The sequence below is a fragment of the Esox lucius genome, chromosome 4 (genome assembly GCF_011004845.1).
Source record: "Esox lucius isolate fEsoLuc1 chromosome 4, fEsoLuc1.pri, whole genome shotgun sequence".
NCBI classification, from domain to species: Eukaryota; Metazoa; Chordata; class Actinopteri; order Esociformes; family Esocidae; genus Esox; species Esox lucius.
This window is the reverse complement of record NC_047572.1, coordinates 18,931,598-18,944,960: the sequence shown is the minus strand read 5'-3', so window position 1 is coordinate 18,944,960 and position 13,363 is coordinate 18,931,598. Positions and strand designations below refer to the sequence as shown.

The window sequence follows — 13,363 nt, the reverse complement described above, 5'->3', positions numbered from 1 at the left end:
CCGTTATAAATTGACCTATACATGCATATTTGGAACTAGAGGAATACTGAAAATAGATATTTTTTGTCTCCTTCCGTGAGGAAGCTGCTTGGGAGAGTTGCCTGCCTGCCTTCCTCACCTTCCCCCATCCGCGAGACCAGAACACAAGTCTGTAGCCTACATCATCTTATCGTAATGGCAAATGAATCTCTTGAAAATGAGGGAGATGCCGTTTCGAGAAACTCAAGAAATACACATTTTACATCATCTGTGGATCTTAGCACGTCCTTAGATTCGAGTGTTCAGACACGAATATTTAAAATAATTGTAATCGGGGATTCAAATGTAGGGAAAACCTGCTTAACCTTCCGCTTCACCGGTGGGAGTTTTCCCGAGAAGACGGAGGCGACAATCGGTGTGGATTTCAGGGAGAAAGCGGTGGAAATAGAGGGCGAAAAAATAAAGGTAATATAGCCTTAATTATTAGAACTCTGTCCGTGGAGGCTGTCATTTTTCTTTTGCAATCATTGATTCGTGTGTTCACTTAGCCGTTATAAATCTGTCATGTCATTACATCGAATATAATTGTTATGTTAATGATTAATCTGCTGTAGATGTAGACTAATGGGTTGATAAATTGAATGTTTACTTAAATTATTAGCGCTATCAACAATGTTTGCATGTTTATAGTTAGGAATGTACACACATGTGCATACGACGTGCTAAAGAGGTACTTTCATATTGATATCTGGTCAGGACGTCTTATAAACCAGATCAAAACCAGATTAAGATGTAGCCTCCTTTTTGACGTCATATTTTGGTTGGTATCTGTTTTTGGTTCAAATCTGATTGTAACTGACGTTTTTACATTGTTATATGTTTAAGTAAGTGCAGTAATACAACTAGCTAGTGTGTATGTGTGATAAATTGTTGATTATTATTACAAATATAGCAAGGCTAGTAAACGCGTGTGTGTGTGTATTTGTGTTTGTGTGTATATGAGTGTGACATTTTTAGCTAATACGATCTTGTATTTATTTATAAATGTGTTCCCTAATATAAATGTGAAAGAGTTCTTAATTTGTTTTAAATTCTAGATGTGATGCTCACACATTTATGGGATAATATTGTATGTGTGGTACATGTTTTACTGTATCTACTGTTATTTTCAGCTTTGTTCTCCAGGGATTCCCTTTGGAAATTGTTTATACGTTTTGCCACCAGCAGGGGGTGCGACAGAGTGCGAGTGGTTTGCTTATAAATAGCAAATGAACCCATCATGACCACTTCCCACTCGACCCTCCATTTACGGTTTGATTCCAAACTCGAAAATTATCAAGTGTTGCTAGTTCGAGCGAGTTTACAACGATATACAGATTTATTTTTTGTAGCTTGCGCGGTTTCACACAATAATGGATAGGCATTCCAAATGGTATGACGTGCATTTGTGATTTTATCTGATTTTGACTTCACATTTACAAAATAATCTCCTAAATTAAAGTTTCAATTGTCAATTATGTTAATATCCCTTTAGACTATTGTAGGGATTATATTCTGAGCCTCACATAAGCGATGGGCAGTCCAAGTCTTTTTAGTGAGCTGGATCTTCTGGATCCGTTCACCTGAAAGAGCCGGATCATTTGGCTCCCTAATGGCCCTTCATTTGAAATGCTTCAAAATAACTCCAAAATAATAAAGAAGTGTAAATCTCAAATAGAAAGGCAAAAACGTAGGCTAGAATTATTTTAGAGCATGAAATGTGTGTTTAAACACTTTGTATCCTACCTTTCATATGTATTAGAACATGTAATTGTTTCTTGACGTTACCTTACTCTGGAACAATTCACGTAGAACAAAAAGACATACCCTCCGAACTATTTAGAGATTCTGTACTGCAGCTATACAATCTTCACTAAATATTTGAACATCTGAACATTTTCACTGTTTGAGTTTAAAAATGAAGGAAAGTAAGGAGCCAAATGAACGGCTCCTTTTGCCAACCTGATTCGGTTCCCAACATTCACCAAAAATAGCTGTTCAAAAAGAGCCATCTAGCTCACGCTTGAGGAGGACAACAACTGTGAAAAACATTGATCACTTTCGTCCTTTCTCCTTTTATTTATTGTGTTCACAAGTGGCAATTAGCTGTTTAGAACATGTTAGAGTCTACATAGCTATCTAGATAATGCTTAACTTTTATGAAGAAACTGTAAAGTTTAGATTTGTAAATTGAAACTCCGAAAACTGTTATCAATCTGACAAGAGTGTTGAAAGCGTTTTTTGCATAACTATTATTAGCTATTATTCTGGTTTAAACCTTTTATATATATATATAGCTCCTCTAAGATTAGATCTTTTCTGCTCTATTGATATTGTAAGCGGACTGACATCTCCCCACTCAATTGTGATGTATTACAAAGGTGTATTATTTTATTTTTAACAATAAATATTGTCTTTTAATGTGCCCACTCTTCCTGGGACCTAAAAAAAAATGCATATCTATGCTACCCCATAATGCTCAGTCACCTTAACTCAATTCTTGATTTATCATTTAGCAGGAATCATCTGTCTTGGATGGAATGATGGAGAGGGAAAAAAGGGAAGGACAAATTCTTCAGTCTGGGAAGGACAAATTATCAGGTGTCAGATAATCAAATGATTAGAGCACTGAGTCGGTAACTAAAAGTTTGCTGGTTTGAAACCTTGAGCCAACAAGGTGAAACATCTGTTGTGCCCTTGAGCAAAGTACTTAACCCTAATTGCCACTTGCTTCTGTTCGTTGCTCTGGTTAAGAGCATCAGCTAAAATACAAATACAACAGTTAATGTTGTGTGTTATTATAACACTAACTTGCATATTACATATTGCCCATTTAAGTAAAGCTTAACCATTTAGTGGTGAGTCAATGTAATTCTTATGAATCTACTGTCAGACGTTAATGTTTTTCTAAAACATTTTCTGATTAATGAATTTTCCACTTCAAATTGAAGGCACAGAGGAGCAAACCTTCCTTAGCAACCACATGCATACTTCACTGTGAGAGATTAAACGTTTGACATACAAAATACACTGAACAAAATTATAAACGCAACAATTTTGTTTTGGCCCCCATTTATCATTAGCTGAACACAAAGATCGAGACTTTCTCTATGTAAACAAAAGGCCTATTTCTCTCAAATATATGTGTCTAAATCTGTGTTAGTGAGCACTTCTCCTTTGCAGAGATAATCCATCCACCTCACATGTGTGGCATATCAAGATGCTGATTAGACAGCATGATTATTGCACAGGTGTGCATTAGGCTGGCCACCATAAAAGGCCACTCTGAAATGTGCAGTTCGTTCACACAGTACAATGCTACAGATGTCGCAAGTTTTGATGGAGTGTGCAATTGGCATGCATTAGGCTGGCCACCATAAAAGGCCACTCTGAAATGTGCAGTTCGTTCACACAGTACAATGCTACAGATGTCGCAAGTTTTGATGGAGTGTGCAATTGGCATGCTGACTGCAGGAATGTCCACCAGAAATGAATGTTGATTTCTCTACCATAAGCCATCTCCAAAGACGTTTCAGAGAATTTGGCAGAACATCCAACCGGCCTCACAACCGCAGACCACGTGTAACCACAGCAGCCCAGGATCTCAACATCCAGCATCCTTACCTCCAAAATCGTCTGAGACCAGCCACCCGGACAGCTGCTGCAACAATCGCTTTGTTGGAGTATTTACACACCAACCTGAGATGTTTTAAATAATGTCTGTACCTAATTTTCCCGCAAAATAAATGCTTCACGAAGTCGACAGAATAAGCTATAGAACCATGTCATGTCTTTAAAGGCAGCTCAATGCCAAAACCCTTCACTGTGTTGACTATTACGATCATACAGTCAAATCAACAAGTACATGTGCACCCTTCAAGAAATTGAGCAAAAGGGAATGCAAAAAGTTTAAAAACAAAAGAAAATTGTCATATTTTGGGCTCAAGCTTAATTTCAACACAATCATTTCACATAACATTTTATTGAGTAAAACGATTTGTACTGCCAAAAAATGGTTTTAAATGTATTGGCTCCACAAAAAAATATGTAAAACAGATGTCTTGTGCTCTGATATTCTATACTTCTTAGCTGGCCTCAGGTCTTCAGGAACTGTATGGATGCCTTTCTCCTGTTCCTGTTTCCCTGGGGTATAAATATGAGGTTGCATGCCGTCAAAATCACTTTGTCATCTATCACTATGGATAAAACAAAAAATCACAGTCAGAGCAACAATAAGAACATTTCAGAAGTTGCAAATTTGCCAATAGGAGGATGCATGTGCATATTCCCCCCACGCACAGTGAGGAAGATGGTGAGGGGGGCAAAGAAGAATCCAAGGATTCTACCAGTGGACCAGGGGCAGGTTATGAATGAATGCCATAATGAATTCCACAAAGTACCGGAATATTAGATCCCAAAATCTGTCTGCCTTTGACAGGAGATTGAGACTTGGACATTAATGGACCTTTCAATAAGTCAATTACTCCAAAACAGACTAATATCCTGTTGAAAACCTGTGGTTTGAATTGAAGATACCAGTCCACAAGCGCGAAACTAAGACTGTCAAGGATCTTGAAATGTGCTGTGTGGAGGAGTGGACAACGATAACTCCAAAAGGGAGTAACTCCTAAAGGGAGTACATTCCAACTTTGTCATACTTAACAGGGACAGTGCTGTTATCCAATGCAGGGGAGGCTTCACAAGATATTCATTTCATGGGTAACTTTTGAAAACCTATATTTGGCAGAAAAAATCATACTATTTAATAAAATGCTTTAAGTTTGTGAAATTATTGTGTTTTAATGAAAGTATATGGCTCCCTCTTACCATTTAGCTTAAAATACAACTAGTTTAAAATACGCTTTCGTCATTTATGTTCTGCATTCACTTTTAATGAATTTCATGAAGGGTGCCAATTATTCTTGAGTTGACTGTAAATATGTATCACTTGAACCATGTTTACTTCCGGCTTTGCCCTTGTATCAGAACTCATTTGTAAACCCATGCACTGCTAATTTCGCATATCAACATAAACCTCAAAACCTTTGATTCTCAAAGCTAATACAGTGTTGATTCCACTTTCTAGTGCTACACCATATTGCAGTACGTATAGACAGGCAGCCTGTGTAGACAAGCAAGAGATGACACGCCTAGGCCATTTGGTCACTGATGAAACTATTTCTACATGAATCTTTTTTTTTGACAGTTTTATGTAGAGCTGGTTTCAAACCTGTTTTGGGGCGAATCTGACAAATGAAATATATGGCTTTTGGTCAAATAAAACAACCTCATTTTCATTTATTATTATGTGTTTTAGTCAATTTCATGTTTCATGTTTTTTACGGTGTGGCTGTTTGCATTTCAGATGAAATGCACCCTGTAACTTCCCCAGGTGTCATTGGTTAAATGCCAGCTTCTGCCTGTAGGACTTTCACTATTTTTTTCTGGCTCCTCTTGTTTCTAGTATGTCCAAAAAAATAATAAAAGATGTTATTTTTCTCTGTTGGTTCTTTTTATCAATCAATATGAGATCATTTATGGAACATTTGCATTTAACCATTTGATTGACAGACAGATAGGGTTTGGGTGCTTTGCTGCATTTTATATGAACTATTTTGTGATTGTCTCAACCCTCTGACATCCATGATGTATCTAGACATACTGTCACCTTTCTCTAACCACAAATCTTGTCTGACCACTGGATGTGATTTTACTCGTCAACAGGTGCAGGTGTGGGACACGGCAGGACAGGAGCGCTTCAGGAAGAGCATGGTAGAACATTACTACCGTAATGTGCACGCTGTGGTTTTTGTTTACGATGTCACCAAGATGGCTTCATTTCAGAACCTGAAGACGTGGATCCAGGAATGCAATGGCCACCGCGTCTCGTCCACGGTGCCTCGCGTTCTGGTGGGTAACAAGTGTGACCTGGTTAATCAGATCCAAGTGCCCTCCAACACTGCACTCAAGTTTGCAGACGCCCACAACATGCTGCTTTTTGAGACCTCGGCAAAGGACCCCAAGGAGAGCCAAAACGTGGACTCAATTTTCATGTGCCTGGCGTGTCGGCTGAAAGCCCAGAAGTCCCTGCTGTACAGGGATGTGGAGAGAGAGGATGGAAGGGTTAGGCTTTCACAAGAGACAGATGTTAATAAGAGCAACTGCCCTTGCTGAAGGACATACTGTGACGCTTCTCCGATCTGCAATGAATCCTCTCCCTTCCCTTTTAATACTGCTGTGACTTGAATTGAATAATTTAACATAAACAACATTAGACGTTTTTGTTCTAATGTTACTGTAACATTTATCAAAGGAATGTGCCTGCAGTTGTTTAAATGTTTCTCGTTGAATGGCCTAAATTGTTTATGGTAGGTCTGTCAGTCTGTGTACACCTATTTCTGACCTTCTCTTGTTTAACTAACTTTCTTTGATATATTATCATCATCAAATTCTGTATTTCCTCCTAATAATGGCCTTAAGGCAAGAGAGGTCATTCAGTGTTGTGTTTTTTTTAAAGTATGTTTATTTATTTTGTATTTGAGTTGTACATATCTGTACATTTCTGCGGTCAGTATTATTGCTTCATGCAATTAAGTTGTGTGTAACATGTTTCTCATGAAGGGGCTTTCATAAAAATATGGTATTCCATGTCAGACAGTTTGGGCATTACATTGACATTTGCACAGCCATTATTTATATTTGCTAAATATATTGTTTGTACATGTTTTATTAACATTATGTATTAAGACTGATAATCCTTCACAATGAATTATCATAGCCATAACACAGAGGATGGGGAAAACAACTATGCTAGCATCTGGTTTTGTCATAAAGCAAGCCCACAACCCTACCCCTCTGTCCCAGTAGGGGTTTCTAGTTTCAGGTCTGCTTGTCCTGCTTTCACCTTCCTGTTTTCTCTCTATTGATCATCCTCACATTTCTGACTCAAGTCTCTCCAAAACATTCAATTTGTGAGTGTCCTGTCTTAAAATAAAAAAATAATCTACAAATATCATGTGTACTTTAATACATTTTGCAGCTGGTTAACACAAACCACATACTTACAACAGCATTTTGGAGGGAGGATCTTTCAGTTGGCACATTTTCTATTTAAAACATTTAGTACAAAGACTCTTTAAATGTATCAAAAACTATTTGACTTTCAGGGAAATGTATTTTCATGATACTTAGACAAAGAGTCACATTTATGACATTTCATTATAGCTCCATATTTTGTGTATATTTTTTTCTCCCTGTAGCCTACTCCTGGTTTGACAGTATATCCCCAATGAAATACATGGGCTACTTGAGACAACAGATCTACTGAGTACCCATTGAATCAGAGATACTGCATTCATACAAAATATTCCTTTATGTACACGACCGGGCAACATTTCTTAGGTGGGTCTGTAGCTGTGCTGGCACCTTCATTCTACTAGAAATAATAAGCAAGTCTTGCAAGACTAATTCCCTTTAAATTAAAAGTACTGCAATGAAGAAGTTTAAAAGCAATAAATACAAGTTCAGTTAATAGATAGCATGGTAGCAAGAGTAAGAGAACTAACAAAAATGCATTATGTGTTATGCTAATTTTAATAATACTTCTAGTACCAAGAATTCTCAGAATATTATGATCATTACAATAATTATTTATTAAAAGTAGTGTTTTGAGAGGTTTCCGAACATGAGCAGGGGCACTGCTGTCATAAGGAGAATGTGAGGCTGGCTGCACCATTGGGGTGCTAGGACAGACAAAACATTTGACTGGGTTGAGAGGGGCTGCCCCTCCCATATTGATCAATCAACAAGAGGCCAGAGGTGGCAAAACTACTCCATCTTGTGTTTACCATCCCAGCCAATGAAGAAATATAGCTTGTAAGAAGGTTGTAAGAAGGCAATGTTTTGAGAGTGTGTTGTATTATTTATTGAAACATTCCCCTGTACATTGGGTCTAACTGAAAACGGGGTCTATTGAACACAGGAGTAACACCCCTTTATTTTTAACATAGTGCATGGTGCAATACATATGTCCAGTATTAAAAACAGGTTGCATTTTAGTTGATTGGTGCCAACTCTATAATTCCTACAATTATATAGTTATAATTTTTCACCTTTGTTCATTTACAAAGTATATATCACTGGACATTTATTCTGAACGATTCACAGTACACGTAACCCGGATGTGCTTAGTTATAAATACCAATGGGGTTTTCGATTAGCGTCATGTTGGCGACATTAGCGGTTCGGAAGCAACAATAAGACTTCCGGTTTTTGGATTTTGTCTTCAAAATAAAACGCGTGGTAAAATGCGATGTTCATAATATTAAATTAATATATTTTGCTACTTTGCTTAGCGTATATTGTAAATATGTAGATAATAATTAAAAACTATAAACTAAAGAAAATTGCTGTTTAAATAGTACTTCACAAAGGATGAATAATATTCTACGCTAGAGTTAATTGAGATGGAGTGAACTATTGTAAACGCATCATATTTAAAAATGAGTTAATGAAGCCTTTACAATGTAATTCTTGTTAATTTTCAGGTGTTCATTAGTTATATATGGGCTCTTTGCCCTAAATCCAGAAACACTATACTTTCCACCTCCTCCCCTATTGCAACACATTATAATATACTAAACATAGGATACATATTGTATCATATAAACAAAAACTACTCTATATACCTCAGTGAATGTATTGAAGGAAATGTTCCGCAATGTTTCTACTAACCAAATGAAATTAGTTTTGGATGGGCACTGTGTGCTACATCCTGTTACACAACATTTTTCCTCACTGTCTTCAGCCCCTAAGGCAAAACACTATAATATACTGTACATGGGATACATAGTGCCTCAAACTTAAAAAAATATTCTATACGCCACAGTGAATTTATTGTAGAAAATGTTCAGAAAAAATCAAGGGGCAGCCAAGTGAATACGGTATTCTGTGAGTTGGCTTAGGAATGTCCTTCTTTTGAGAAGAATCACATTCCTTGCATTTTTCAGTGCACATGTGAATTACTTCTTTCTGACCAAAGTGGAGAACCTCTACACTACTTGCAACAATTTCTTGAGCAATTCAAATGTATAGCCCACTGTGCAGTTTTCATGCCAAAACAGGTTATGATATTTATACCGTTTCATAAAAGGGGTGTTCATCTGAAAATGTGACTGTAGTGGAAAAGGTATATGTGTTTTTGCTAAATATGGAAGGTAAAGTAAAGCTTCTAAAAAGCTTCCAAATGGCTCTCAACATTCCAACTATGTTACCCATAGCCCAAAGACTTTGCTTATAAAAATGGACGCAGTGAGGATGCATCCTCAGTGGGTCCATTTTTAAAAGCAAAGTCTTTGGGGTATGGGTAACAACAGTCCTTTCTTAAAGTGAAGGATCTGATCTGTACATGAGACACTACTGCTAATGTCTTTGATGCTTTTTTCTCGCATTTGAATGAAACACTCAATGAAAGGTAATTTGTGTCTTTTAGAACTTCCTCATCACCCAGTTGTTTAGATAATCTGCACTCTAATTCATTAATTGAGTTGCATGGTTCAGCTTTACAATGGCTGTTCAACATTCCTGCTTGACTATGCACCTTTACAAGGCTCTGCATTACCAATGTACTATTAGTTCTGCTCCCCAGAACTATAGAAATGTCATGTTCTAAAGCACAGATTTCCTTTTGATGTGTGGAATTCAACAACAAGCGGAACATGTACATGCCAACTCTATACCTATCATCTTTACCAGACAACTGTTTTTTGTTCAATAACCTGTCACACCTATCACCATTCATTTGTACAGGTACTGTATTATTGTTATACACTATATTATATATATTGTGGCCAATGGTATGGGCGGAGTAAAATGCCAGCAACAATTGCAAATACATATTACATAATACCTTGATTTTTTTCGCATACTCTATAGTCTCCTGAACATTTCCTACAATAGGAAATGTCTAGAGCAAAATATATGTGTACAGTCTGTTTTATGGTTTTGCATTGGGGGCTAAAGAGGGTGTGGAAAATATTGTGTTGCTAGATGTAGCATGCCATTCTCCATGATTAGACAGGTTTGTCTTACTCTACACACTCTCCTGAACATCTCCCACATTGCTTTCTCCGTGGCATATTCAATAGTTTTCGAAGTGTGACGCAAAATGTATTTCATATTCAGTCATTCCCATTGTCTGAATTTTGATCTAGGATTTTTTTTAATACACACTTTTTATTGAAGTTACTCTTAAATGTGATCAAATAGTAATTGTTGTCAATGTTTTGAGAAGTACATTTTCGTAAACAATTAAGAAATTCAATTTATGTCAATTTTTAAGTAATACGTTGGCCTCTTATTTAGAAATATTCCTTATTTCCGTGACCCGGAAGTGTTTTTTTTAATGTTGCTTACAAGACGCTGATGTAAACGAGCGGTACACTACCCGGAAGCAGGTGTGGAGAATAGTCCGGTCTGTGTAATCGTTTGGCAGACTTGGCCCACAATCTTTACTCGGGGCGTTGGTCCCCTAAACCCCGTTAAAGATGGCAGAATATAGCCCAAAGGGTATATTCACTGCGCTTTTGCTATTTACAGCTGTTACTCTAAAAGACATTTACGTCGGGAGGAGGATGATGACTCAACACCCTGCACAGGCCTCTGACAGCCTAGACATGGGTTCTGACAGCTTGCGGGATGCCGACCCACAGAGGCTCAGCAAGCAAACCCTCTACACTGGGCCAGTGCTGAAATTCCAGTTTTGGTATTTAGCTTACAAAATTACTAATGTTTGTCTACCATTGTTGGAGTTACCAGGCTAGTTTAGCTTACGTTAAGCTAACGAAAGGTAATGCTAACTAATCTAGTATACCGTTGGGACAAATTGTTTGATGCTAGCCTTTTAGATAGTTACACAGTCCTTGGTCGTTAATTCGCTCAACTGGGTTATAATATTTGTACTTGAAGCCTTTGTTGATCCCTGATACAGCTAGAATGAAAGGTATTACTGGATTAGCAAGTTAGTTAGCTATATAGGCAGACTGGTTGTCTGGAATTTGGTAGGCACATTCAAGTGATATGGGCTTTAATAGGATCCACATTGGTTACAGTACCACTGTAGTTAACATAGCGTATCACAGACCACCAACAGACCTATACAGTACCAAGAAAAACAACGCTAGTAACCAGTATTTTTGGTTGTTATGTTGCAGTATCTCCTGAGGGTACAACAAGGTGTTTCAGGAGTACTCCCGGGCTATTAGCCAATTGTACCCAGACATCCGCATAGAAGGAGAAAATTACCCTCCCACTACCATCAACAAGTAAGAAGGCATTCTTTCAATTGTACTCCTATATGACTAGGTAAATTAACTGAGAAAACATGGTGAGCAGCAAGGGTTAACTGCCTACATGGGATTTAATATAGTAACGTTTCTGGTACTCGTCAAATGTTCTGACTGCTAGGCTATCTGCCGCAACCGTCATGTCATTACTATGTAATCACGTTTATTATGTCTGGCAATTTGGTGTTCTGATCACAACTGTTTTTGCCCTGTCAGATATCTCGGAAATTTATTTTCATACTTCAAACTCCTGGCCATTGCCCTTGTTGTCAGTGGACAAAATCCCTTCCCCATGCTTGGACTGGAGACTCCCAGAGCATGGACATGGAGTCAGGAAAATAAGGTCAAAGGTTTTACAGTTTCAACTTCTGTAGATCTTGACTAAATACAAATGATTCATTCTGAACATGTTTGTCTTGTCTTACAGATATTTGCGTGCCTGATGACATTCTTCCTCAGTAACATGTTGGAAACCCACTTTTTGTCCACTGGTGCATTTGAAATCACACTAAATGGTGAGTTCCATGGGGTCTCTGACATGTCAACAAATTCATTGATGACATTTAAAATATAAATTAATGTATACATTTTGTCTCCGTTATTCTATGCACTCTGTTTTAGACGTACCTATCTGGTCCAAGCTACAATCAGGATATGTACCCAACATCCAGGAAATCTTCCAAATCCTTGATAATCACATTAAGATGAATCAGGTTGACAAGATCTCCTTTCCATCTCCATAGTGCTGATTTTTAAGAAGATCTATAGGTAATCAAATCTTATACCATTCACATTATACCATTGACATTCATTTTTCTATGTTAATGTTGTGTAAGTTGTGTAAAATGCTTAGATATGAACACTAGTGCATGCTGTTAATTAACAATCCGCTTAAATGTTATTTTCTTCCCAGGTATTTGGAGCAGTTGCTCAGGTCAGAGGGACTGTATTGTGGTTTAATGAAGGCTTGGTCTGCAAACAGCTTGCTGTTAGGCCAGGCTGGATGTCTCTGCCACAGGCAACACTTCCTCTGCCCTGGAAAATTCTCCTATGTCCTCTATCCAACAAAAAATAAACATGCCAGTAACTCCAGTGGCTGGCTTGGAAGAGATCCTGTCATACTGTATATTTTTTAAAGAAATATTTAGATGTTATTATAAAAAGGCTACTGTGATTTTTTTTCTTGATTATTTTTTTTTTTTCTTGTCCTCCAAGATAGTCCTGTATGGGGTTTATTTATAGGCAAATGGTTTGCACTGCTGTAGTACCAAGGGCTTTTGTGAGGTTTATTTTATTTTTGTAGCCATTCTGTGTCAAAAGTCCCTTTTTTGTCTGAACCTTTGCTTCGGGGGTGTTTAGAGGGAGGGCTGGTTAAGTCCTGCATGAATTGACAAAATGCTGGGTAGTGTTTATGTGTATTATTTTCCTCTCTGCAACTAAGGTATACTTCAGGTGTTATCCATTATTGAAATAGTTTTATTTTATATATTTTGGGGGAAAGAAAATGAATTTGAGATTGTACAAGTATGACTATTCTCATTTTAATTGGTCATTCTGTCAGTTGTATCCTATATACATATGTGGCTTGATGTCTGTTTGAGTAGAATGAATTGTCCTATCAGGTTGCTGTTGAAATAAAAGTAGCACAGAAGGAAGTCAGGCCGTATGTGTTCTGCTGCTAATCAATTTAAAATAGTAGCTATTGTGTATCAACTAAATGGTGTCTTTATGAATGTCAAAGGAATGGCTAACTGCTGGCAATCAAAAGACTATCACAAAAAATGACTGTCCACCACTCCTTAATATACAAATTCAGGTGAGAGAATCCTTGTACACATATTTTGTATGAAATCACATTGTGTGTGGCTACTACTGAAGGATTGAAGCAGTATAAAATGTCTACCTTGTCTTAAAGTAATAAAGATTCTGAGAGGTTTTCCTTGTCATTGTCCTGTTGTCCTATGCTGTTTTTGAAAAAACAGACCGCTTACAATTCGGAACAT

General features: G+C 37.4%; 2 protein-coding genes across 2 annotated transcripts; both read left to right on the top strand.

The window, feature by feature from the left end:
• Positions 1-159: 159 nt before the first annotated feature.
• Positions 160-7,012, top strand: rab33a (RAB33A, member RAS oncogene family). Its single transcript, XM_010898836.3, has 2 exons — positions 160-444; positions 5,743-7,012. The coding sequence occupies exons 1-2, from the start codon at positions 175-177 to the stop codon at positions 6,190-6,192; spliced, it is 720 nt and encodes a 239-aa protein (XP_010897138.1). The 5' UTR covers positions 160-174; the 3' UTR covers positions 6,193-7,012.
• A 3,430-nt stretch (positions 7,013-10,442) lies between these two features.
• On the top strand, positions 10,443-13,296 carry selenot2 (selenoprotein T, 2). Its single transcript, XM_010898823.4, has 6 exons — positions 10,443-10,780; positions 11,229-11,339; positions 11,577-11,703; positions 11,788-11,875; positions 11,982-12,128; positions 12,274-13,296. Exons 1-5 carry the CDS (start codon positions 10,563-10,565, stop codon positions 12,101-12,103), a joined length of 666 nt encoding a protein of 221 aa, XP_010897125.2. The 5' UTR covers positions 10,443-10,562; the 3' UTR covers positions 12,104-12,128; positions 12,274-13,296.
• Positions 13,297-13,363: the final 67 nt, after the last annotated feature.

Coding starts and splice junctions, on each gene's coding strand:
- rab33a (XM_010898836.3), top strand. CDS start 175: ATGGCAAATGAATCTCTTGAAAATGAGGGAGATGCCGTTTCGAGAAAC. Junction 445..5,742: donor TAGAGGGCGAAAAAATAAAG/GTAATATAGCCT, acceptor ACTCGTCAACAG/GTGCAGGTGTGGGACACGGC.